Source organism: Trichoderma breve (assembly GCF_028502605.1).
Source record: "Trichoderma breve strain T069 chromosome 7 map unlocalized scaffold00007, whole genome shotgun sequence".
Classification (NCBI taxonomy): domain Eukaryota; kingdom Fungi; phylum Ascomycota; class Sordariomycetes; order Hypocreales; family Hypocreaceae; genus Trichoderma; species Trichoderma breve.
Genome location: NW_026611593.1, coordinates 810,591 through 834,393, shown reverse-complemented (window position 1 = coordinate 834,393; position 23,803 = coordinate 810,591). Strand labels below are relative to the sequence as shown.

Below are 23,803 nucleotides of genomic sequence, written 5' to 3'. Positions count from 1 at the left end.
CTGACGCTGTGATTGGCTTAGACAGCCAGCTCTTAGAAATAGCTCGAGGTACCTGCTTTGGAACCGGTCAGAGCGCCATGGAAGCTCGAGCGTTTTTTCAGGGACGGACCGGATAGCTTCAACGGTTTTGATAGGGAAGAGTATAGGGGAAGAATCGGGATTTATGGTGCATCATTGAGCTGAACGGCGATATTTTGCTGGGCTCACTGTACAAGGCTTCCGATGGGTCCGGTTGCTTAATGGAAGCTGTCATTTAGGGCGCTGTTGTCCGTTGTTCCGTGGTTGACAGCTGGATACGATTGAACATAAAGACTTGGACCGTTGGGCCGGGCGATATCATCAGTCGATTTTAAGCAGGTTCGTAGATACTTCAAGTTTATCTTCTACTGCCTCTAGGTGCATGTATGTAGTTGTGCCAGCGTGCTGGGCTACACGATGCATGAATACGGCATCAAGTCACGGGAGACGAGTGGCAAGAAAATTGATCTTCTGAGAAGAGCACAAGACAATCTTGAATCTCTAGAACTATCCTGTGTTTGATATATCCAAAAAAATGGCTCTTTCCAAAATTATACTTTTAGTGCCGTGGTTCTCGTTCCTATTGCTCGTCTATTTGATTTGCTTCAGATGGACGTCACTACGAATAATGTCAGATGTCACGTTCGTAGAAAATACTACATATAGATATTCAATTCGACTTACAAGATGAGGTCAGAGTTGGCAGGGATAAGATTGCCAACAGACCTAGAAGAATGTTAGCATGCTCATGCAATCTTCGTTCTGTTGTACCATATTTCGTCATTGGGCAGGCCAATTCGTCTGGGTTCGTTTCTTGACCGTCGTAGCAAAACTTTGATCGGCTTACCTGTTGCCATAAGCGAGGTGGCTATTACGAACCGTGTTAGTAAGACGTCCAAACATTGAATGCGACCATATGTGCGTACCTGGGAATATCAAGTCTAGCCTTCTCGCCGAGCTTCATAGTAACAACACCCAAGTCCCAACCTGCGCAACATTGTCAATGTACGACCTGCGTGGAATCGGTGAATAAATCGTACCCTTGATGACTTGTCCAACACCAATCTGACAGCTAAAGCCTTCGCCCGGTCGGTCGTAAGAAGAGTCGAACCTAATATCGCACATAAGTAAAAACACCAACGAACAGTGTATGGCATTGCCACTCACTTCTTTCCCTTGTTGTCCGGCTGGGAGGTGTCCTTCAGCCAACCGGTATAACCCATGAGAACAACGTTGCCCTTTTCAGGGTTGGGGCCGGAGCCTTCCTCGAGGATGGTCTTGGTGGGTTGATCGGCCATTGTAGCAAAAAGTGGTATAGTAAATGATGTTGTAAAATGCTGGTCAAATTTCGACTGGTAGGGAGACAAGAGGGGAGCTCTGTAGCTTTATGTCCGCGAATAAACTGACCCCCTCCATCGGAAACTGGTAAGGAGGTATTTCAGCGGGGTAAAAGTCAAGTCCTTCTTACGAGCTGATCCACGATGACGACTTTGGCGCAAGGATGGGAGGGGAGTAGTGCCACGTTGCTATCCCTAAATTGTCATACGGAATCCAGTTGTCCAGTTACCTTTCGCATCCACAGAGGATTGCTGCTTGCGAATTTGCCCCGCCCAAGTCTGCGTACGAGTATGCTGGCGGAAGCTTCATCAGCCGCATGTGTGCCTGCTTCTGGATTAGAGCTTCGGGTCGGCGGTGATATGCGCTAGGCCAAGGGCCGCGGTGAGGCGTCCAGAACGTTAACCGGCATTTTGGACGGGTCGACCCCTATCAGGAGCAGCCGTCCGAGTCGAGATCCAAGAGCGAGTAGAGACCCCGCGACATCGATATCTGATGCTGAGATTCTGAATGCGGATGGCAGCCAAAGCATGTTGCGCGAGTCCCACGTAATCCATTCCCCGTCTTTGCTGAGACCAAGTCCAATCGTATTTACCGCCCTTTGGCTGCTGAAGGATGACCTTGCATGAACACAGGTAGCTGAGCCAGGCGGGTCAAATTCAAGGGTGCCCACATTGGTGATTACTCGTAGGCTGGAACCGGCAGATGAATCGAATGCCATGTGGTTGGCAAGCCCACAAATCCCAACGAGCTTATCAAGGCAGTGTCCTGTTGCGACACTCAGAATCTCAATCTTGATTTCCCCAGCTTCGTACAGAACGACAAGGTATTGTTCATCAGGAGAGAAAAGCAGTTTGCTTATGTTGCTTGTAGTATCTGATGTTGAAGTATAATTGGCGATGCATGTTCCGGCGTCTGCGTCCCAAATTTTGACTTTTGACTTTGCGTTAGAAGCAAGCTTGGATCCGCTTACCGACATTGTAACAATCATCACGGGGCTATCATGTGCCTCGTTCATTTCCTTGCAATTTCTAGTTGAAGGATGGAGCAAACGGACCATTCCATCGTCGCAGGCGAGAACGAGCTGGGTGCCATCTACTGTGTAGATTGATGAAGATATACTGTAGGTTCCTCCTCCGAATGAAGCAAGAAGTTTCTGCGTCGTCGTGTCCCAGTACCTCATGATACCATCCCTGGACGTTGATGTTACGGTTGTACCGTCAGGTGAAAATGCAATTGATAGAATAGAGCCCGTGAATTCGTCGGACAACAACTGGCAGTCGCCGTTTGCTGCGTTCCAAAGTTTAATGCTGAAAGCTTCCGAACCATCAGTTGAGGATAAAATTGTCGAGCTGTCTGCCGAAAATTCAATCGATCTTGGAAAGCCAAAGAGTCCACGAGAACTCATGATATGATCGAAAGGAGCCGTAGGAATATCTTGAGGAACCATCAAGGGAATCCAAGCAAAAATTCGGTGGCCTGTGCCCATCGACAGACATTTACCTGTAGTTGAATCCCATAGTCGCACCGTGCGGTCTCCAGAAGTAGTTACAATCGTCTTTTTGTCTGGAGAAAACACAACTTCGAGGACTGCGCCTTCATGGCTCTCAATCTCCCCCCACTGCGTTTCAATGCTGGTATCCCAGACTTTGAAGGTTCCATTAAAATCCACGGATATGAGTAGCGTTTCATCAGCCGAATAAATGAGGCTGACAATACTCTCAGCATGACCGTCGTATATCGCGATACAAGTCGCCGTATTCATATCCCATACTCTGATACTTTTGTCATATGAACCTGAGGCAATCTTGCTTTCATCCTCTGATAGGACAACATCTGATATGGCAGCGCGATGGCCTTCCAAGAGAGAATCGCAAGTTGCTCTTAAGGTATTCCAGATGCCAATCGCATGCCCCTTCTCGACACTTGCTATCATGGCAGTAATGACGCGGAGTCCGTCAGAAAAGAACAGCAAACCTCTGTTAACGATATAATTGGCTCCTTCAGCTTCCAGAGTATTGCCAGATAGCCTGTCCCAAAATATTATTATATTGCTCGAATCAAGAGACACTAATATTTGGCTGTTTGGAGAAAATACAGCAGCTCTAATACGTCCTTTGTGACCGTTCATCGTCAACATATGGCCGCTTATCCTTGAACTAAGAAGCCGAAGACTGTTGTAATTCGAAATCGTTAGAAATGTCAATCCATCTGGAGAAAATCCCTCCATCTGATCAGTGTGATCATGATTATGAGTTGAGGTGATCTCGCCAGATGCTCTGCTCCATATTCTTAAGGTTCCGTCTTTTGACCCTGAAGCAAGGTATTGGCCATCCGCTGAAAACATGGCACGACGTATCTCGTCGGTATGGCCGTTGTACTCCGCAATGCAACTTCTTGTTGAGGCATCCATAATTTGGAGACCTTTGCTCCTGGAGATGTATAGTATTTCTGCGCCATCAGATGATACCCTGACAGACTTATACATAACATCTTCGTATATGGCAACACATGACAGTGTTCTTGCATCCCAAATCTTCATTTCTCCTTCACGTCCGGGATAAGAAAGGAATCTATCACCGCCATGAATCGCTATAACATCGGCATCCCTCATGTTTTGGTCCTCGAATGTAGCTAAGCATGGATCCCAGTGGGATTGCATCGATGGTAGGGAATAGAGCCAAGTTGGTATACTTGATTTGAACACGCTCCTTACAATGCTTTTCTCTGGTGCGAATATTAAGGCGGAAGAATATATTTGGAGTGGCGCTTTGTCAAATGTTGCTACATTTGTTTGAATGAATCGTTTCGCGTCCCGTATAAGGTTTCCGATGTCTTGTGCGTTTTTTTCCTTTCAAATGTTTGGTTAGCTTTACCTATAATAATTATGTAAACGCTTACCTCGAGTTTGTAGAGCAAGTCATCCATCATGTGAACGCTCTCTGTAATCCGGCCCATTATGCTGAGTGCTTCAAGCCAATTGAGTAAGTAGCTCGCCAAGAATTTGTGTGTTTGGTCATTATCACAAATCCAGAGGCTGCTCAGACTCAAGTGATGGACCCAGTATATGCAAGCATATTGGACTGCACCAGGTAGATGCTCATCAATAGCATTTTGTTTTATATCGGATCTTAGTGTGCCTGGACTTCTAAGAAAGCAAATGTCTTCTTTGAGGACGCCGTCCGTAGACAATAACTTGATGCATTGAGAGAATAGCTTTGAGTGAGCCTCGGATTCATCTACCCAGAAAGGATATTTGCTGAGATTAAGCTTCTTTTCAGAGTCAACCAGGAAATCTCGGAAAGAAAGGTGCAATAGTCTCACAGGGGTATCTAAGTCAGTAGGAACCCCAAGTACTGAATGTAAAAGGTCAAGTTGATCTTCGATAGCGTCTGTAGAAATCCCCAGAAGATCGGCGAGGCTTCGTATAGACAAAGGCTGAGCAAGTGTGATTATTGAACCAATTAAATACTGGAATCTAGTCAACACTTCTTTCCTGGCAGACAGAGGAAGGTCGGCAATAAGGTTGTCCAGAATCGGAAGGTATGTCATATCAAGACCGGATATGTGCATTTTTTGATACTCGAGAATCTTGCTTAATTGATGCTGAGGGCCTCCTAGCCTTCTATCTTTCAAGAAGCGGCATATTGTTGCGGCAACAATAAATAACGGGACGGCTGAGTCGATAAGTTGTTGCACAACATCATCGCCAGGCCAGCCGGTAGATATTTTGCGATGTATTGAGACAGACTTGTTGTAATCCATTTTGATCACATTAAGTTGATGTCTCATGAACAGCCCTATATCATGCTCAATAGTAGCTTTTGGCACTGTCGCGAGGAGCAGATGATCATATTTCCCACTAATCTCCTCAAATCCGAGCCGAATGGGCAGTTCGGGTCTGCTTGTGAGAAAGATTTTTAGCCTTGGGTCATTGCTCTGTTGAGCCTTTGAGAAAATGCCGATCAGTGTCCTCATATTCTCTTCATTGCCGCATTCGTCGAGAGCGTCGACCACAATAAGCAAACTTGATGACCAACATCCCGGAGTGTTTTTCAGTGGATCTAAAATCAGCTTTTGGAACTGATCACCCAGAGGTTTTTCGTGAATTTGAGGTTCGAAGTCAAGAACCTCACGGATTCGTGAAGCAATGGAAGGAATTCGGCGGACCAGCTGGGCGGCGATTGTCGTAATGAGGAAATTCGTTCCGCTGCGATCACCTCCACCTCTCTTGAAGAAAAAACTAGCACCTAGTATATTCTTATTCGCAAAAGATTGTGCGATTGTGCGGGAAATGGTAGATTTTCCTGTCCCTGCCATGCCGTTGAGCCAGAAGACTGACTGGCTGTCTGAGTTGGTGCCCCATTCCTCTATTTGGGCAATAATGTGACTCCGAGTGCCTTCCAGGCAGAAAGATTGCTCCCCGTCTGCACTGGAATCGAAGGTAGCCGCGTCTGCAATTCGTAGCTTGGATAGAACAATCTCTTGGTGAACATCTAAAAGGACCGACCTGGTTACTGTTAGAATTGAGAACTCGAATAGCCCAAGTAGCCCAAGTAAATGGAATAGCTCAGATAGCTCAGATAGCTCAGATAGCTCAGATAGCTCAGATAGCTCAGATAGCTCAGATAGCTCAGATAGCTCAGATAGCTCAGATAGCTCAGATAGCTCAGATAGATCGAATAGACCAAGTAGCCATGGTAGTCATGGTAGTCATAGTAGCTAGTAGCAGCTGGTGGCTATAACAATAGCCACTAGGAGGAAGGGGACTGAATATCTTACGTTTGTTCAATGTTGATATTCAACAAAATATTAGTCTTCTGTCTCTCAATTGTTGCAAAGATCTCGTGAATCTCTCGCTTTTTGAAAGGCCACACAGCTCTGGCATGCTTGGCTCCCAGATCTAGCTTTGCCACCATCTCTGCTAGGAGCCTGTGAAGGTCGAAAACTGCCTGGCGGAGGCTCGGAGATTGTAGCTTGGAAGATCCTTTCGGGCTTTGAAGAAGGCTCTCAAGCTCTTTGATGACGGCCGTTAGTCGGTCAACCTCCTTTAGTAGTCTTCGCACATCGCCGGGAGCCTTTTTGACGTCCACACAATAGATGGAGCACATGACACCGATCTTGACGAGGAGGTCAACGACCTGAGATATATTGGCTAGAAGCCCTAGGACGTCCATTGTATCTCCATCAGTGGGCCCTAGTATCGACGGTGTCGATGTAGAAGTATCTTATTAGAGCGAAAAGAGTTGGTAAAAGCTATCGAATCAATAAATAGAATGCAACAAATACAAAGAGCAGAAGCAGAAGAGTAAGGTGAATGGGTACAAAGGGGATGGAGAGTAGCGGAGAGGAAAAGCCTAGCAGGAGTCAAGTGATAATACAGGTATGCCGAATACGAAATCGCGTTCCAATTGTAGAAGAAAGTAGAAGGCAGTAGCAGTAATAGAAGCGGTAGCGGTAGTAGTGGTAGTAGAAACAGTAGCAGGGATAGAAAAATTGAATTGTTCTTGGCTGCAGAAGTATGGAATGGGATGCAAAAATGGTGGAAATGAGTGAATTTGAACTGCAGGCAGAAGTGGCCATGTTCTTAAAATCAGGCGGGGATGTCAGAGGCCTGCCGGCAACGGCAGGGATGTTAGAAATCATTTCATTATCACATTCACTTGCAACTATCCGAAGCAAACAGAACCAACACTCAGTTGCAGCTGCAGCTACCCTTGACTTTCGTCGGCGTTTGTGCAGTGCGGACTGGAGTTTTGCCCATGACAGGGATTCTAGAATCACCTATCAAATGATGGAGCTGCTATTAAGCGCCGAACTCGAAGCGCTGAGACGAAAATAAGACACGGCAGCGGTTATAAAAAGCAGCTGAAACTGCCAAAAAACGACAGAAAAAAGTAGATTAGATAACAGAGTCGAAATACAGGTGATTGTGCGCCCATTTAACTGGAACTGTGTTGAATAGTTATACACATCCTTCCCGTGCAGGCACACTATTGTATCAACGCTGACAAAAGCAGCAAGTTTAAGCAATCATTTTAATGAATGACTGAGTGCTCAGCGTAGAAGGATGTGCGAGTGCATAGTACATGTAGTTTTCGCAGTGGTTGCTTTTGCATACACTTTGGCGACAGACTGAACCTCAACTGCACACTGCGCGGTCTATTGAGGAGTAACTGTATCAACTGTTTCGTGTCTCAACATTGATGAAACCGAATGTTTTTAATGAACATATCTTTGTTCACTGACGTCCAGTCTCATGTTGCATTTGTGAAGTTGATAATTTGGCTGTTAATGGTGGTGCTGAATATATAGACGAGAAGCTTTCCCGCCAACGAGTGTGCAGGCGCAACCCTGAGATCACAACAATAAGACAAGAGGCGAGAAAGTGCTAGGCAACGACAATATTATCTATAGTAGGTAGCCAAAAAGATGCACACTTTCTTACATTGTCTTCTATGTCAACAATAGAAGTTATTGTCACTTATGCGTGAAGCTATTCTCTTATGGCACCTTCAACAACCCGCCCCCTAAACACAGCAACCCTTCATCATCAGTCCTCCCGGTATTGTTGACCCGGATTTTGGATACCGCATCCTCAATGCTTTGCTTCGCATGAATTGCCCATTGCAGGAATATTAGACAGCGTGGGAGTGCACTGTGAGCGAGTGTGCAGCTACCAGCCTCGAGTGTCAACCAGGGGGGATTAGTAGCTGGCCTGCACAGAGACTGGCAGCCCAAACTCCTGACAGCTGGCTGCCACTCGTCGTCCATCACGCGTTCATTATAAAGAAGAATTTCTGCCGGCTGCGTAAACACTGAAACGAAGTTTCCTCACACATCTCGCGTTTGTTGATTCGCGTCAAGATCAACACACGCTTCCTGCTTCTGAAGCTCAACTGCACTTCAAACACCACGATGTGAGTGGTATCACGAGTTGATACCCATCCCCCTCGTTGGATACAGATGCTAATCAAGTCCAATAGCTTCCAAACTGTGCTCCTTTGCAGCCTAGTGGCCGCCATCATCCGTCAAGATGACTATTCTTCGAGAGCATAATCGAAGCCGCAGCTTGGAGACGCAGCGTAGTGATTTCCTTCACGATCTCACCAACACTACTGAAGGAATCCACTTCCCTTCTACCAAGCTTCTTTCAGGCAAGGCTAATGAGAAAGAAGCCCTTGCTGTGCTTTGCCCTGAAAAGGCATACAAGGCGACCGAGATTGCTATTGTCCATTTAAGCAAGCTCCTTGTCCAGTGCAACAAATGGCTCCCTATTTTCGATGTGCAGGGACCCCGTACGTACTGGACCGTTGTTGCTACTACGACTTCCCAGATGCAAAAAATCGAGTTGTCGGAAAAAATGGCCAAGGATGTTGTGTTTGCTCTTCTCCGAGCCAGACAGCGCTGGATCCTTCGTCAGGACAACCCCAGAGCTGCCACCACCACCGTGAGATCTCACTTCATCGCCGGCCTCCAGCGACTTCTTCAACGATTTGAGGAAAAGGAAAAGGACGCCACGGCGTTCCAGTTCAAAAAAGACAAAGACTGGAAGTTGACTGAGAAGGAGATCCGTGACGCCAAATCGCGCCTCATGGGCCCCGGAAGTCAGATGGCCGGTGGCCGTATTGGACTTTCCTTTCACTCCCCTCACGGCCTGTATCCCATCGCTCAGTTGTCGAGCGCTCCCATGCTGGAGAGAAACCTTCTCGGCATGCTTGACAGCTGCGTGGAGAAGATCACTCCGGCCGAAGCTGTGCAGGCACTTCTATCCAACTCGGCCATGGACGCTGTCAAGGTTGAGACATGGCAACGGAGTTGGTTCGCAGAGTTACCAGATAGTGACGATGACGATGACGATGGCGACGACGATGACGACGAGCAAGGTAAGGTATCCCTTATTCCTGGACTCGTAGTTGCAATCGCTCTAACAGTTCACCAGCCGGCGTCCTTGGTCATTTCATTCCACCTGAGCAGGGGGACGAAGACGGGTGGCTTTACGAAAAGCCACAACCCGAGCTCGTCCCTGTCCCGGCGAAGACCATGAAGCGCTTCTTCAGCGAAGAGCCCGAGGATAACGGCCCGGCCAAGAAGCAAGTCTTTGGCAAGGGAAAGGCCAGATCCGTCTCGACTCCGGTGGTCAGCCAGCCGCCGCTGGCTCCAGGCAAGTCGGCCAAGACCTCTCGCTCGACCTCTCTGCAGGTCCCCCAGACGTCCAAGAAGTAAATGATACGTGCTTTGACGTGCATCGATCATTGTCGCAAGTATCTTACGAATTGGCTTAGATCAGAGTAGTGGACATTTGCTTTTGAACGACGCTGGATGGATGGAACATTATGTCACAGGGCCGGATGGGTGGGCTGACATTAAGGTATCCATGAGTTGATATACGGAATGGGCTTATAGGTTGAAGGGTTTCGGGAACATGTGTATGAGTAGCAATCTATAGCCCAGAGGATTCCAAAAATCAACTCCAAGTATTGACTTGCGTGATATTGAAATTGTCGTTTGATGTGAGGATATGAGGAAGTGGTTTCAATTGCAGAAGTGATGGATGATTTTTAACGCTTACCATTTACGAGAATACCATCCGTGGGTGCTAAAATTCACATCATTTTCAAGCCCACCTGGAGCCTTGGAGAGAAAAACGAGGCTGTGCGAGAAAAAGAACATATATATACCGATGTTGCCATAGCAGCAGTATTATACAAATTCCAACAAAACAAGATATAACTTTGTATTGATTCCTTCAAAGGAAAACAGTGAATTCTCATCGAGTGATTATTATACATGTCTTGGAAATGCCTATCTTGGCGGGCAAAAGGCCAATACTTTTCAAGTAACACAATCTTGGCGAAATGGCAGTGCTGGCTCTTGGCAGGAGTAGCAGCTCAGATTCAGCGGGTCACGATGCGACCGACATGACTTTAACTTGGAACGGACATGATAGCAGACAAGCTATATCAACATGAGCAATAGAAGAAGTGAAAGCAACTCTTTCAATAAACTTACAGTTTTATTGCATTATCTATCTCGTATTATCTTAGCTGCAACTATATCGGGCTGCATTAATAGCATGAAGCACATGCCAACCAACTGTCAATTGTCTATGAGGTTCCAGATTCCCGCCCGGATATCGCCGTTACACCCCCCAATGTTTTAGGTGACAGCTCCGCCAAGAGAAACGCCCTAGCGCCCTGCGGATAGAGGCTTGACTTGGCATCTTTTAGTGGCACATCATCCATCCCTTAGCGGATTGAGTGCTTGTCCACCACTCCAATGCTGTGCTGTGTTGTGCTGCTGCATGAGCTCAGCCGAGCATCTGATTTATATGAGAGATGACATCAGCTATGGAGAGAGCCTTATCGGAGAGTAGATTGATCCCGATGGTCTGGGCGGGACGAAACAAACAGAAAGACGCCAACAAGGATCATGTATGTACTTTGCAATAGCAAACACCAAGAAAAAGAAACTTGTTGCGGATTTTGTTACAACATATCTCGGATAATCGGCAAGGCGCCGTGACGTAAGTGGGCGATTTCCCTGACGATGATCTTGGCAAGGGAAAAGAAGAGACTAACAGACGCGGTTCTAGATCTGTGGCCTGCAGCGGTTCGCATATTTGGCACGCAGGTGACAGAGGCGATGCGCAAGGCGTTTTTTTGCCCATTACAGTCCATGCGTCTTGTCCCGGGCTGTACCTTTTTCGATTCCTATTTTTGACCCTTGCGCATCCCGCTTTTGGTGATATTTTTTGTATTACTGCCAATATTGTACAGCTTGGGAATGCTGATGTGCTGACCTCTCTGCCTCACCTCAGTTGGCTTAGCTCGTGCTATTTATTCATCTCTTGGTTCCATTCGTTGGAGGCCTTTTTTCCCTACCTACGACTGATCGGCTCTAGCCCTACCAGTTGGAGTTACAAGTACAAAATCACCAGGCGACCCCTCACAACGTCATTTCGCCATTTTCGTGAGGCTGAGCGCGGATACTCGAGTCTTGGCAGCCTTGCTCATCACGATACTCCCGCTTGGAGCTTCATTTTCCATTTCCATACTTGGTGTTTGATCGTCTGTTGTATTATTCATTCATTCGCTCATCATGCCAGGAAACATCACCACTCATCACGACGACTCCACGCCCGAGTCGAGCGACAGTGGCCACCATGAACATGAACATGAACATCACCATGAAGAACACGAAGAACACGAACACAAGGGCCCTCCCGGTGGCTTTGACAAGACTCCACTTCCTGATGCACCTCAAGGATACACTGTCCGCTTTGTTTTTCATGCTGCGACCAACATCCCGATTGCGGATTTTCACACGGGATCTTCAGACCCCTTCTTGGTAGCAACTCTCAAGGGAACGCAGCCGAAGCGTCACAAGGAGGATCCCGACTTAAAGTACAGGACACGAACTCTGCACACAACCACGGAGCCCAAATGGGAAGAGGAATGGGTTGTGTCTAATGTGCCTCCTACCGGCTTCACCCTCAAGTGTAGAATGTATGATGAGGATGTTGCCGACAAGGACGACAGACTCGGTAATGTCACCATCAACGTTGACTCCATCTCTGATGACTGGCCGGGGATCCCTCCTCCGGGCCAGGAGTTTGAGGCCAAGAAGCGTGTCATGAGCAAGCGAGCCTTTATCCTCAAAGGAATCGCTAGTGCCATCGTGCACGGTAGCCACATCGCTCCTCGGTTGCGAATCAGCATGGAAGTCTTGGGCAAGTCAGATCCTCCGTATGCGCAAATGTGCACCTTGGCCCCAACTAGATGGATCAAGCATAATAGTCCTATGATTGGTCGTCTGATCGGCACAAAGGTGAATGCCAACGAAAGTGACGATGAAAAGGGGCACAACTCGAACGACGATACCCCAAAGTCTACGAAATATGAGTAAGTTAATTCCATACTGCAAGATATCTACACGCTTATATCCAACTTATTGAACGAATCATTGACTGACGTTTTGATATCTAGCTTCCAAGCCAACGAACTACAACTCCAGGGACCTGTTCCTCCGGTCCTCTACCATCGCTACGTGGAATTCAGACCAGTTATCGGCTCGCTCTTTTCATCCACTGGCATTCGTGGCACCATATTGAACAAGGCCCTACACAAGCAGCACCACAGAATCTACAATTATAGCGGCTCCACCGAATATGGCACCTTTGAGCCATGCTCTAAGCAAGCATCTCTCCAGTTCCTAAGGATGGCTCATTTCGACGAGGGCGGCCGCGTCTTTACATACGTACTCACGCTGGACGGCCTACTTCGCTTCACCGAGACGGGCAAGGAATTCGGCATCGACTTCCTGAGCAAGCATACCATGCACGCAGATGCCGAGAAATACATTGCTTGCTCAGGGGAATTCTTCATTCGAAGACTGCAACACCCGGATTCCAATGACAGTCCCGAGCCTCAGGAAAAGACACACCCGTCCGAGCCCATCCCTGGAGGCCCGCCAAACCAGCCACCACCTCCAAACCCCGCATTCTACCAGCTCTACATTGACAACGAATCTGGAACATACCGTCCTGATAAGTCCATTCTGCCAGATCTCAAGAAGTTTCTGGAGAAGAACTTCCCCGGTTTGGGCATCGTCGCCATGAACGTTGAAGATGAGCGCCTGCAGAAGCTCAAGGAAGAGCAACGCTCCATCAAGAAGAGCGAGGGCAAGATGATGCAGGTTGTCATGAATAGCAGCACCGAGAGTCTCAGCTCTGTGGAGAGCGAGCTGAACGAGCGCAACGAGAGCTGGGAGTCGGGTAGAAAGAGCAAGTTAGAGACGGCGCATTCAGCGTTGAGGAACCCCGATCAGGAACATCTCAAGGCGGCTGTAGAAGTCATGCTGCCATATCGCGAGAAAAAGGAGGAGTGATCAAAAAAAAGAGGAGGGGATAAAAAGAAGTGTCCGAGAATCTCTATGACTGTATGGATATGATATGATACCACTCTTTCCTTCAATTTGTCGTTATTACCCGTTTGTCGTCGCTGGCAATGTAATGTTCGAACCCAACGAATTACCTAATTATGCCACTCGCTCGCTGCCTTTTGTATCCTCGTGAAATTCTCACATCCTTGGCCTGACTGAAACCCACGTGCTCGAGCATCGTGCCAGCTCAACCCCATTTCCATCTCTAACCTCGCACTTGATCCTCGTTTTCCTGCCCTCCACGCCATCCACCCACGCATTCACCAACACCGTCTGATTGATCGGACCCGGCTTCAAGAACTTGATATCAAGCCCAGCCGTCACGCTCGCAGTCCCAAACACCTCGCCAGTCTTGCCCAGCGCCATATTAATCTCGTGCAGCACCCCCATCGCCTCATCCACCATGGTCATCATCATGCCCCCATGCAAAACACCCTCATACCCAGAAAGCCCCTGCCCCAGCGCGAAAAGAGAGCTCACGTGCATGATTGGGCGCTCGTGATCCTGTAAATGCGCTTCATCCTCCGTGTGGAAGAAGCAGAGCATGTGCTGTAGGCCTCGTGGGCCGGAGAGCGTAGAGCCGACGAGCTGGTCGTGCGCTGGGCTCTGGGGGTTGAAGCATTGCGGGATGAAGGGGATTGTGTTTGGGGTCTGGATGAGGCATGCGCACCAGGGGATGGAGAGGAAGTGGGAGACGGAGGAGGCGTAGAGGCTTGGGGGCGTGTTGGGGGGGATGAGGCCTAGGGGAGGGCTGAGGACGCGATTGAGGGGCGTCAGGGAGAGGGGGGTGACTGTTGTTTCGTTTGGTTGAGGCATTTTTGGAGGAGATTGACTAACGACAAGTAATATCGCGATATAACATTGAGTGTGAGGACGGAGATGTAGGTGTAGGTGTAGACCGTGATATCAATGCTGGTGTTTTGAATTGACTAAACGGGGAGATCCAAATGCCCAATTCGGGTTGCCGAGGTCGTCCACTTTTACCCGAAATTGGGGACCTGGCCTGGAACTGTACAGTACAAGTAGAGGCAAGGTAGCACTGAGCAAACACGCCAAACAAAAAGATGCTGGCAACGTGCGAGTAACGAAAAGTAAACACCAACAATCGCCACTCATTCTTGGAGAACCAACATCCAACCTCAGGACATGCCATCAAGATAGTGTCCAGAAGCGAGAAAAAAGATATAGTTGCTCAGAGCAGCAAAAGATGGGGCTTCACCGGGATTCGAACCCGGGGCCTCCTGCAAAGGCGATTCTAGAGAACCGGGGACTCCAGGTTTGTTTTCCCGAAGCAGGAATCATACCACTAGACCATGAAGCCTGTGTTTGGTGTGGTTGGCGATGAGGCGATTCCTAGGAGGATCATGAATGATTAGCTGGAAACGGATGGTGGATATGGATTGCACCTAAGTACATGGGATTTGAATTGTGTCGGCTGGATGACATACACCATAATGAAAACGGAGGTCATGAAGTGAATCAAGTCTATTATTTGACCCATGTTATTGCATGTACTTGGTATACATGCAGCTTGCCGTTGCGTGTCATTCACATCCATCAATTGAGGTGTCCCAAAATGACCAAAACCTTCTGCGCTTCTGAAACGAGACCGTCTGGAAAGAGTGTCTGCAACAACACGGCAATTTATTCCAAAGAAAGTATTATTATTACCATGTATCAGCTAGTCTAATCCTTCTCGTATGTGAACTGCTCATCTCGGCTCTGCTCTGCTTGTGATTTTAATTGGTAGATCGGCACATATGTTATTCCAAGACCGGCACCACATACGTTGTTTCACAGCAATCTTTCCTTCATGTTAGGTATTGATATGCTGGTAGGAAGCTACACCGATACCTAATCGATTTGAACAAAACAGCTATCAAAACTTATCCGGCTTGCGACACTCGGTAAATGATATCCTAAAGCCCATCTATGGACCCTAGATTTCTCCGAAAGGATTTCTCCCAGCTCACCACACTCGCACCGCCATCCTCCAATGTCAAGCGGGCAGAGCCAGCCAGCCTATTAACCTCCAAACCGCATAAAGCACGGGGCATAACTGAGGTATCGAATCGAAACACAATCTCAAGGGACTCAACACAGAGAAATGAGCTTTCCGCGCTCCCATTGCGGAATCGGAACACAATATCGAAAGACTCGACACAAAGCGATGGGCCGTTTAAGTCCGAGATGTGGAATCGAGGTGCGACTTCAAAAGCTAAAATAGAGAACGACAAGCCACGCACAACGGGTGCTATACTGCCCAACGATAGTCCTGGCCTGTACGCGGTCCATCAGCCAAGCCCTGCGCAACAGCAGCAACAGCAACAGCAGATGGTGGCCGCCGCTGTGCCGAATGGCAACTTTAATGGCATTGAAATTGTTGCACAAAGCGCAGGCATGACTCCTCAACGGCAACAGCAAATGTTGCAAATGATGCAACGGCAAATGATGCTGCAGCAGCAACAGCAGCAGCAACAACAGTGGGCTCAACAATATGTTCAACAGCTGCAGAATATGCATAGTGCTCAGATACGCCAGATGACACCACAAATGCAGGCTCAAATACAGCAGATGGCCCGAATGGGCCAGATAAATGGACAGTTAGGAAACATGATGATGAATGATAATGTTAATGTCAACGCCAACAACATGCAAGCCATAGTAGCCATGCAAATACAACAGCAGCAGCAGGCACAGGCCCAGGCTCAAGCTCAACAAGCACATGCTGAGGCCCAAGCACAACATCAAGGGCAAGGACCTCAGCAAGCACATACTACCTTACAGGTACAAATGCAGGCCCATACCCGTCTTATCTATAATCGCCTAATGGGAGCGGCAGTAGCTAAATTTGGCGGCTCTGAAAACATACCACAAGATACGGTAGACAAAATCAAGGAGCAATCCTATGCGCAAGCCCAGCAATCAGTGAGAGAGTTACTCCAGCCGAGAGCTCAGCAGGAGCAACAGGCAGCGATGAGGCGTGCATAACCATCCTCAGTGGCTTTAATTTAGGGCTCGCATAAAGAGGAGAGGCTTGAGTATTATCGCACTAAGTACTGATCTTAAAGAAACTGCAATTATTGCCATGTACCAGTTGATATAGTTCTCCTCATATGTGAAATCCGTCTCAAACTCCTGTCCACGACTTTACACCACCACCAGCATAGCCACCACCAGCATAGCCATCACCAGCGCCGCTATCAGCCAGCCGGCGTTTATTCTCGCCGTGCTCGCGGCTCCAAACCCAGTCCACTTGCGGCAATTATCATTGCTTTCGTGAACATCATAATTTAGTGTTCCCCAAACGGCAAAACTCCCAATCGGATATGCCGCAGTCTTGCAGTCACCGTGCTTATCGGTTTGGCAGTTGATCCAGTAAAACGGCACATCGTCGCTCTTTTCATCACCAAGGCGCACATCCTGGCAATCAGGTAGCGTATATTGCTCATAGAACCACTGACTTGTCCTGCCTTCCTGCGGCACGAGCTCGTTTACCATCCTGACCCAAGTGTGCGTGTAATTTGCGTTTTCGTCGTAGAGATCTTGGTTGATGAGATTCCAACTAACGCCCCAGGGTGTCGGATCCCCGCCACTTTGTTGCTTGGATTTTTAGAAGCCGGAACTACTGTTCATGGAGAAAATGTCACTCATGTTAAAGCAGGTGTTTGCCTCCGGGATGATAGGGGTGGTGAGAGTTATGGCTCTGCTGATGTCCTTGGCCTTGCAGGAGTCGCCCTGGCTGTCTGGAAAAAAAGCGATTGCAAGTCTGCCATATAATTCTTGTGGAGGACTAATAGAACACTCCATTAGTATAGGATTGTTTGTTAAATACTGGATACTTTTGTTGTCGACGTCTTACCGCCATAAATCCACATCAGCCCATACACCAGAGAAGGCCGCGAATAACAGGGTGGCAACTTTTATATTTGCCATAATAGTCAAAATGTTTGTTAAACCTCTTTTTACTCAAATTAAAAAAAAGAAGAGGAGTGGAAAATGAAGTTTGAAGAGAAAAGTTGGGAATGTGCGTGCGACGCAAACACATCCTTTTATTTCAAGATGGTCAATGCGATTGAGAAGCGGATGGAACCACGTCATCAAGTCGATGAAACCTATGAAGTCAGTCGCAAGGGCCAACATTGAGGCGCGATTGGTATGCAAAGTGAAGCACAAAGGACTGAATGCCATTCTCTCCACTGCAAAGGGCAGACTTGGTGCTGGTCGGTGCAACAATGAGCGTGTTGATGGGTTGACAAAATTGAGGATAGCCAAGGACAGCAAGAGCACAGACTTTGTAACAACTGTTGTCTGTGGAATTTATTAATATCAATAACGCCTTTCATTGAGTCAAACAAAAACCCTGTCTTTCCACAAACTTTCTTCCAGCGGCCTGTTCGACTCCACCACCCCCGGGCCAAGTCAAAGAAGTCTCAGTTCGAGAGAAAGGCAACAGCCAATGGAATCTTTTAAACGAGTAGCATTGATGCATATAATGTAGTTTTATGGGTTATATCTACATATCTTCCTAGTTGAAGAGTGGTCATTCAGGTTCTGTGATATGTATAAAGGCAGGCGATGTAAGTGAAGCTTGCATAATGGGCATATGCGGATGGATCTGCGAGTTTCTGAGCGTCAATTTGCTGAGCTTCCTATTGGTAGGTCGGCACATCAGTTGTCCCACGCACTTCTTACATTGGGGCGCAGCATGGCATATTTCCCTACATATATGCTGACATCTATCGTGACCTACATCTAGCATTCATCTACCACAGAGAAGCTACCAGTGTCACATAATTGCGATGCCTGGCCAGCTACCTATCTTAGAGCTACACCATGGATTTTGCATATCAACGACACTTCGGTATGCGTAAGATCACATCTACGACACCTTTTTCTTCTGCGCCGAGCCCCGCCATCAGCTCCAGCCCTATGAAGACAGGTCCGCGTATTCCATGGAACTCTCAATCTCATGGAGCGCGAGGCATAGCTGGGGTGCAAAATCGAAACACCATCTCAAAGGACAAGATACAAGGCGAAGAGCAGCGCATGGCCGATCTTCTGGCGCAACATGGGAACAAAGTCATGAGAACTCAGTATATAGCGCTGAGCGTTGAACCCATGGACAGCGACTCAAACAGCGATATGGCAGACGCAGTCTCGCCCGCAGCGATCAGTGCCGCTATGAAGAAGCTGGACAACATCTCTGACGACTTCCATTCCAACTGGCTGCCGCTGTGCCGGAAGTATATCGAGTCGCCCCCCAAGGATGACAGGAAGCGAGACGAGAAGCACGAGGAGCTATCTATATCCGTCATGCAGCAAATCATTTTAAAACTAGACAGCGTGGAGACCGAGGGCGTACATGAGGTTCGACAGAGGCGAAAGGACCTTATCCGACGAGTCCAAGAGGTGCTCAAGCAGCTGGATACCGCTAAGGCATCATGATGCAACATGCTGCAAATTATTTACAGATGAACGATCTTACTAACGAGTTGATTCCAACTGGTTGCCTCTGTGCCGGAGATATATTAAGTCGCCCCCAAGGGATTGTAACAAGCGTAACGATGAGCACAGGAGGCCGGCTGAATCCGTCATGCAGCTTGAGGTTAGATGGCGTGGAGACGGAGGGCCATGATGAGCTTTGACAAAGGCGAAGGGAATTTGTCCGACAAGTCTAAGATATGCTTAGGAAGCTAGATGATGCCAAGGGAGCATGATACAGCATACTGCAAACTATGTATTATTTCTTACTTGTCCTTTCTAATGACAACTTCTTCTCATTTAAAGAGCAATGATTCGTAAAGGAGCTTGTGCTCCCGACGGGGCAAAATTAGAAGCTAGAGCGTCTGGTGAACAAGGACAGGTCGCGCGATTTAGGCTGTCATAACTATACTCACAATGTAAGATACGAATGGCCTCGACATATCTTTACTTGTCGATCGCTCCTAATCGTCGGCGACAGCAATGACAAAGCAGTTAAGGGCCAGAATCTTCGCATTTTTACACAGTATAGCATCTGGCTTCAAGTTACCAAATATTTCACAAATGACTGTATGCTCGATGTGATTATAACATAACCAATACCACAAACGTTGCAACAATATGTTGGTTGGCGCTACCTTACCATACGTACCTATCTCTCCTTCTTGTCTCGCTGTATCTCGTCTGCTGAATACCCCTTGTTCAATTCAAGCAAGTACTCGTCAAACTTGTTCGCCTCGTCAATCACAGCCTGAATATGTTCGTAACTCAGCTTTTTGCGCTGATACATGGCCAATTGGCGTGCCGTCGATATCGTGTTCCGAATTTGACGACCATTCATACTTTCGTCTGCCAATTCCTCCAATTTTTCTTTTATCTCATCAACGTTGATCCCATAACCCAGCATCGTGGAATCTTTTTTGTCGCCCCGCCTCTCAGCATCGAGACGCTCACTCTCGAGTTGCTCCAACCGCTTCAAAAAGTTTATCCATATCTGTAGCCGTTGACCTCTATCTAGGCTCTTATAGCGCAAGCTAAGTTGGATGCGTGATTTGAAAGCCTCATCAAAGATGCCAACGCGGTTACTTGTCAGGATCAGAATTCCTAAGATGAAAGTTAGCCGTTACCTTTGCTTGCAGTTCATAAGAGCTGTTATCACCATCATAGTACTCCAGGACTCGAAGAAAGACGGAAACCAGGGCATTCCGTTCAAGATTGTAAAGTTCTCGCTGTTGTAGAAAAACGTCCGCTTCATCCAACAAGACAACTGTAAGAGATTATGGTCAGAATCAAGACGAAGTGAAAAGTACTTTGTCATCTTACCGCAACCCCAAGTCTTTCCGAGGTGTAGAACAATCTCGAGATACTGTACATAGTTAGATCTCATCTGATCGTGTTTCGTAGGCAGCATTCATACATTTTCGACATCTTGGGCGCTTGTACCAATGTCTCCACACGTCACTCTATACAGAGGCTTCTTTGCTATTTCTGCGACACTTGAAGTCATCAGTACCAAGTTTATATGGATCATTTTGACTCTGAAATACCTTTCCGCAGTCAAGGTCTTGCCAGTTCCAGGGCCACTATTGATCATATTAGCTTCGATCGGCTGCATGTGCCTCTTCAGAATGTCCGGTAATCTTACCCGTGGAGTAAAATAAACAACCCATTACCTTTACCACGGATGAGGTCCGTATTCTGGGAAGCGTGAAGTTGGTTCGTAACTACGGCTTGGATCATGCTTTTAGTTCCCTGGTCGATGACAAGGAACTCAAATGCTTCAGTATTCCAGACCACATCTTCTATATAGTGTACGTTCAGGTTGACTGCCAAGATATTAGTACTCGCCATGTAAAAATGTGTTGTCAGACTAAATGAGCCAAAGTGATACGCACTCCATTCCTTTGTCTGCATGTTAAACCCGGCTATCGAAGTAGGCAGGCACAAGAAGAAAGTGTCTCCTAGCATGGGGTTGTCCTCAGAAAGGAGTTTGATCGGTAGTTCTTCCCGATCAGATGAGCGTTGTTCGACTTCATTGTCCTGATTGCGGTGCATCTGTTTATAAGTGGCGATATCGATCATAAATCGAGAATCCATCTATAGAAAGACATTTATTAGTAAACGATAGAAGCAAGTATTGCATGCACACATAAGCACGCATAAAGAGACGTTTTAGTCTCTCCAACTTACCGAACTTTGTATCGCATGGTCTGTTTTCCCGTTATACGACACGTAGTGCCTTTCGCGGCACTTCCAAAACATATGTCCGCGCTTTCTCAGGGCACCCACAACCTCTTTGCTAGCAAACTCAATTGGATACACTGACATGTCGGTAATAGGAAAGTTTCCGGTTTCAGATGGGAGATCTTCGATAGAGAGGTCACTGAAAGACTTATAAAAATTCCCGTCGAATTCCCAAGTGTACACTGGGACCATTGGTGTAGAACCGTGTTCAGATGGTCTTTGGAGCCAATCCTGAAGAACATATGCTTTGGCCTGTGCGGTATCCATGTCTCTTCGTTGCATCAAAACTATTTGGTTGGGAACCTGAAAGGTGAGTGTCTGATGAGATAGGCCGATAGTGCATCTTTGAAGCTACTCACAAAGAGGTAGTCCAAGTATTTAGCAGAAATCTTCTTTTGAACTAGTAATTGGTCGACAATTGCCCATTCTTCTGCCATGCGGCTAAAGAGATAATTGAAGAACACATCAAGATATATCTGTGCATCATGTGGTTGTTTCGTTGTCACTTCTTCGACCTCTTTGCGGCGATGGAACAAGAACATGTAAGGGTACTCGATACTCCGGTTGTCCTTCTCTCTCAAGAACTGGGGAGGCATCCTTTTATCCATACTCTCAATACTCGGGTAATCTTTCTCCTCCGAGAACGGGTGAGGTATCCCATCGAATACTTTGCTAGCAAGACTCTCCAGCGCTAGTTTCAAATCGACTGATATGAGTTGAATGTGCTCTCCAATTAAAAAAACCGAGGCATCAACCTCCAGTCCCTGCTCAATCTTGCTCTTACTGGTTGTAGATGGAACGCCATCACAACACTCGTAATCTTTATAAATAATGAACGCAACCTCTTTGTTTCTCTCAAGAAAAAGGTCGAAATTATTGATGGCTTTGCTACCTCTAAGATGGAGAAGTGGACCATCCTCAACAGCCCACGGCTGTTCAAGATATAACTGAGGTTTATCGCCAGTAGCGTGGCAATGAACTGAATGAATGATCTGGGATCGGGGAGGTCCGAGTTTCTCTGTTCCCTTGGACTTCAAAATTTCGAATTCTTTGAGACTCTGTGACGCAACCTCTATCGCTTCAAAAAGATCTTCGTCCGAGATCTGTGAAGACAAATCTAGAAGCCGGCACATCTCCGCTCGCCAATCGATCGTCAGCACAGGACGATATGTGGGAAGCTCCCGTTTCGAGCGCGAGGACGGTGTGTCATTAAAGTCTAGTATTCACGTATTAATAGTGCCGTATGAGACAGAAAGCACAGGTACATGATTTACCACTTGAGCTATTTGAATCACTCGCATCTCCGCTCACTGACGCAGCTTTGTCATCCCTAGAAGCTTGGCCTTTTGACGAATTGAATCTCGATTTCCTCTCTCTGCCAACCGGGCGTTGCTGTCGCCGAGGAGGTGGTGGAGGCATAGTATGTGAAAGTTCAGGATGACTAGTTGAGTGTATTGCGAGGTTCAAGTGATTGATGGTATATGTAGATGCCCCCGCAGCTTAAATCTCATGCATCCCATGTGCGGAGTGCTTACATGCGACACACCTACTTACTGGGTACCTGTTAGGCTTCCACAACGTTCATGTAGGTACCATAGGCAAAATATATGTGCTATTGGTCTGATCCGACATCCAGGTAGCGTAGGCAGATGCGAGGTGCTTATAGTACGGCCGCTAGAGACGTATACAGTTGGGGGCTCTCGGGACCCTTGTGCTCCATGCGAATTGATTGGACTCTCGGTGTTTCGTAGGTGCGGAGTAACTATTCTACCATGTCATAAAAACACTTTGAGTATACCTGAGTGAGTATTCAGGCATACCACGGCGTTAATAATCGTATTTATTGTTGATTTGCTTTGCTGAAATGGGGCCACGACCGAAACATTATTTCCTTGCGCCCATTGGAAACCCCCTCAACGGACAGATCAAATTGGGCAATATTATCGCGCTCCCAAGACTTGCTGATGACCCCATCAATGAGAATCAGGTTCCTTTGCGCTCCATCCCAATGGAGATTACTGAGCATAATGAATATGATTACACATTCAACGTGAATGCGAAAAGCGGCGGACGGATCGGTATCTGGGCATCATTCCTACAGACCATAGGCCTAAAAGCAGAAGCAACGTTAGAAGACAGCCGTCAGCATAGCGAACAATGGGCCTTCGAAAAGTTGCAGACAATCTCCTTCGCACCGAAACTAGCATACATCACCAAATGCCTAGAAGACGATGGCGTGCAGAGCTTTTTGCGGATAAACAAGCCGTCTTTTGGGGCCTCAAACTTATACATGATAACCGGCATCAAAGTCGCTTACGGTGCTTCGTCCGTCGTGCAGTACGTAAAGAAGAAAGGCATAGCTCTGCGCTTGGGGTCAGGTTTCACAGGGAACCATGTTGGACCTGAATTTTCTCGGAATGACGAAATTCGAGTCTCTCAATCGCAGGGCGGAGCCGATCCGTTTGTCTTTGCTTTCCGTTTGCGAAGAATTAAATTGTCGTTGTCGGGAGAGGTCAGTCACGAACAGTACAGCAAAGGAGCAATGCTCGGCATCAAAGAAGTTGAAGATGATGAGTCAAATGCACAAGTCTCAATCTTTGCCGAGGATATTGAGAGCGATGAAGATGTGGATGGGTCTGAATTCCAGCTAGACAGCAAAGATGCGCTAGATGAGTCTTCGCCTGGAGATGAACTTTGCAAATGTGTGATATCGGAGGATTAAGCCTAACGCTTTTACCCGTCTATAATGGCAGAAGAAGATGAAATAGCAAGCGAGGTT

At 47.3% G+C, this 23,803-nt stretch overlaps 10 protein-coding genes across 10 annotated transcripts; 5 read left to right on the top strand and 5 right to left on the bottom strand.

Annotated features, from left to right (window-relative positions):
- Positions 1–609: 609 nt before the first annotated feature.
- Positions 610–1,316, bottom strand: T069G_10460 (FKBP-type peptidyl-prolyl cis-trans isomerase domain-containing protein; the record flags this gene model as incomplete). The annotated part of the gene is made up of 6 exons (XM_056177670.1): positions 610–637; positions 703–744; positions 866–886; positions 945–1,005; positions 1,059–1,129; positions 1,186–1,316. 6 exons carry the CDS (start codon positions 1,314–1,316, stop codon positions 610–612), a joined length of 354 nt encoding a protein of 117 aa, XP_056023960.1.
- A 404-nt stretch (positions 1,317–1,720) lies between these two features.
- Positions 1,721–6,530, bottom strand: T069G_10459 (WD domain, g-beta repeat domain-containing protein; the record flags this gene model as incomplete). The annotated part of the gene is made up of 6 exons (XM_056177669.1): positions 1,721–2,146; positions 2,411–2,790; positions 2,857–3,234; positions 3,625–4,204; positions 4,255–5,863; positions 6,136–6,530. 6 exons carry the CDS (start codon positions 6,528–6,530, stop codon positions 1,721–1,723), a joined length of 3,768 nt encoding a protein of 1,255 aa, XP_056023959.1.
- Positions 6,531–8,389: 1,859 nt separating this feature from the next.
- On the top strand, positions 8,390–9,579 carry T069G_10458 (uncharacterized protein; the record flags this gene model as incomplete). Its single annotated transcript, XM_056177668.1, has 2 exons — positions 8,390–9,239; positions 9,296–9,579. The coding sequence occupies 2 exons, from the start codon at positions 8,390–8,392 to the stop codon at positions 9,577–9,579; spliced, it is 1,134 nt and encodes a 377-aa protein (XP_056023958.1).
- A 1,875-nt stretch (positions 9,580–11,454) lies between these two features.
- T069G_10457 (c2 domain-containing protein) lies at positions 11,455–13,242 on the top strand (the record flags this gene model as incomplete). The annotated part of the gene is made up of 3 exons (XM_056177667.1): positions 11,455–11,703; positions 11,761–12,257; positions 12,342–13,242. 3 exons carry the CDS (start codon positions 11,455–11,457, stop codon positions 13,240–13,242), a joined length of 1,647 nt encoding a protein of 548 aa, XP_056023957.1.
- Positions 13,243–13,434: 192 nt separating this feature from the next.
- On the bottom strand, positions 13,435–14,112 carry T069G_10456 (thioesterase superfamily domain-containing protein; the record flags this gene model as incomplete). The annotated part of the gene is made up of 1 exon (XM_056177666.1): positions 13,435–14,112. The coding sequence occupies one exon, from the start codon at positions 14,110–14,112 to the stop codon at positions 13,435–13,437; it is 678 nt and encodes a 225-aa protein (XP_056023956.1).
- Positions 14,113–15,486: 1,374 nt separating this feature from the next.
- T069G_10455 (uncharacterized protein) lies at positions 15,487–16,287 on the top strand (the record flags this gene model as incomplete). The annotated part of the gene is made up of 1 exon (XM_056177665.1): positions 15,487–16,287. One exon carries the CDS (start codon positions 15,487–15,489, stop codon positions 16,285–16,287), a length of 801 nt encoding a protein of 266 aa, XP_056023955.1.
- Positions 16,288–16,446: 159 nt separating this feature from the next.
- On the bottom strand, positions 16,447–16,797 carry T069G_10454 (uncharacterized protein; the record flags this gene model as incomplete). Its single annotated transcript, XM_056177664.1, has 1 exon — positions 16,447–16,797. The coding sequence occupies one exon, from the start codon at positions 16,795–16,797 to the stop codon at positions 16,447–16,449; it is 351 nt and encodes a 116-aa protein (XP_056023954.1).
- A 1,335-nt stretch (positions 16,798–18,132) lies between these two features.
- Positions 18,133–18,744, top strand: T069G_10453 (BAG domain-containing protein; the record flags this gene model as incomplete). The annotated part of the gene is made up of 1 exon (XM_056177663.1): positions 18,133–18,744. One exon carries the CDS (start codon positions 18,133–18,135, stop codon positions 18,742–18,744), a length of 612 nt encoding a protein of 203 aa, XP_056023953.1.
- Positions 18,745–19,432: 688 nt separating this feature from the next.
- Positions 19,433–22,443, bottom strand: T069G_10452 (ATPase family associated with various cellular activities (AAA) domain-containing protein; the record flags this gene model as incomplete). Its single annotated transcript, XM_056177662.1, has 12 exons — positions 19,433–19,629; positions 19,681–19,695; positions 19,735–19,884; positions 19,940–20,047; positions 20,104–20,146; positions 20,198–20,276; positions 20,328–20,363; positions 20,426–20,606; positions 20,676–20,877; positions 20,971–21,327; positions 21,384–22,240; positions 22,299–22,443. The coding sequence occupies 12 exons, from the start codon at positions 22,441–22,443 to the stop codon at positions 19,433–19,435; spliced, it is 2,370 nt and encodes a 789-aa protein (XP_056023952.1).
- Positions 22,444–22,888: 445 nt separating this feature from the next.
- T069G_10451 (uncharacterized protein) lies at positions 22,889–23,746 on the top strand (the record flags this gene model as incomplete). The annotated part of the gene is made up of 1 exon (XM_056177661.1): positions 22,889–23,746. One exon carries the CDS (start codon positions 22,889–22,891, stop codon positions 23,744–23,746), a length of 858 nt encoding a protein of 285 aa, XP_056023951.1.
- Between the last annotated feature and the right edge of the window lie 57 nt (positions 23,747–23,803).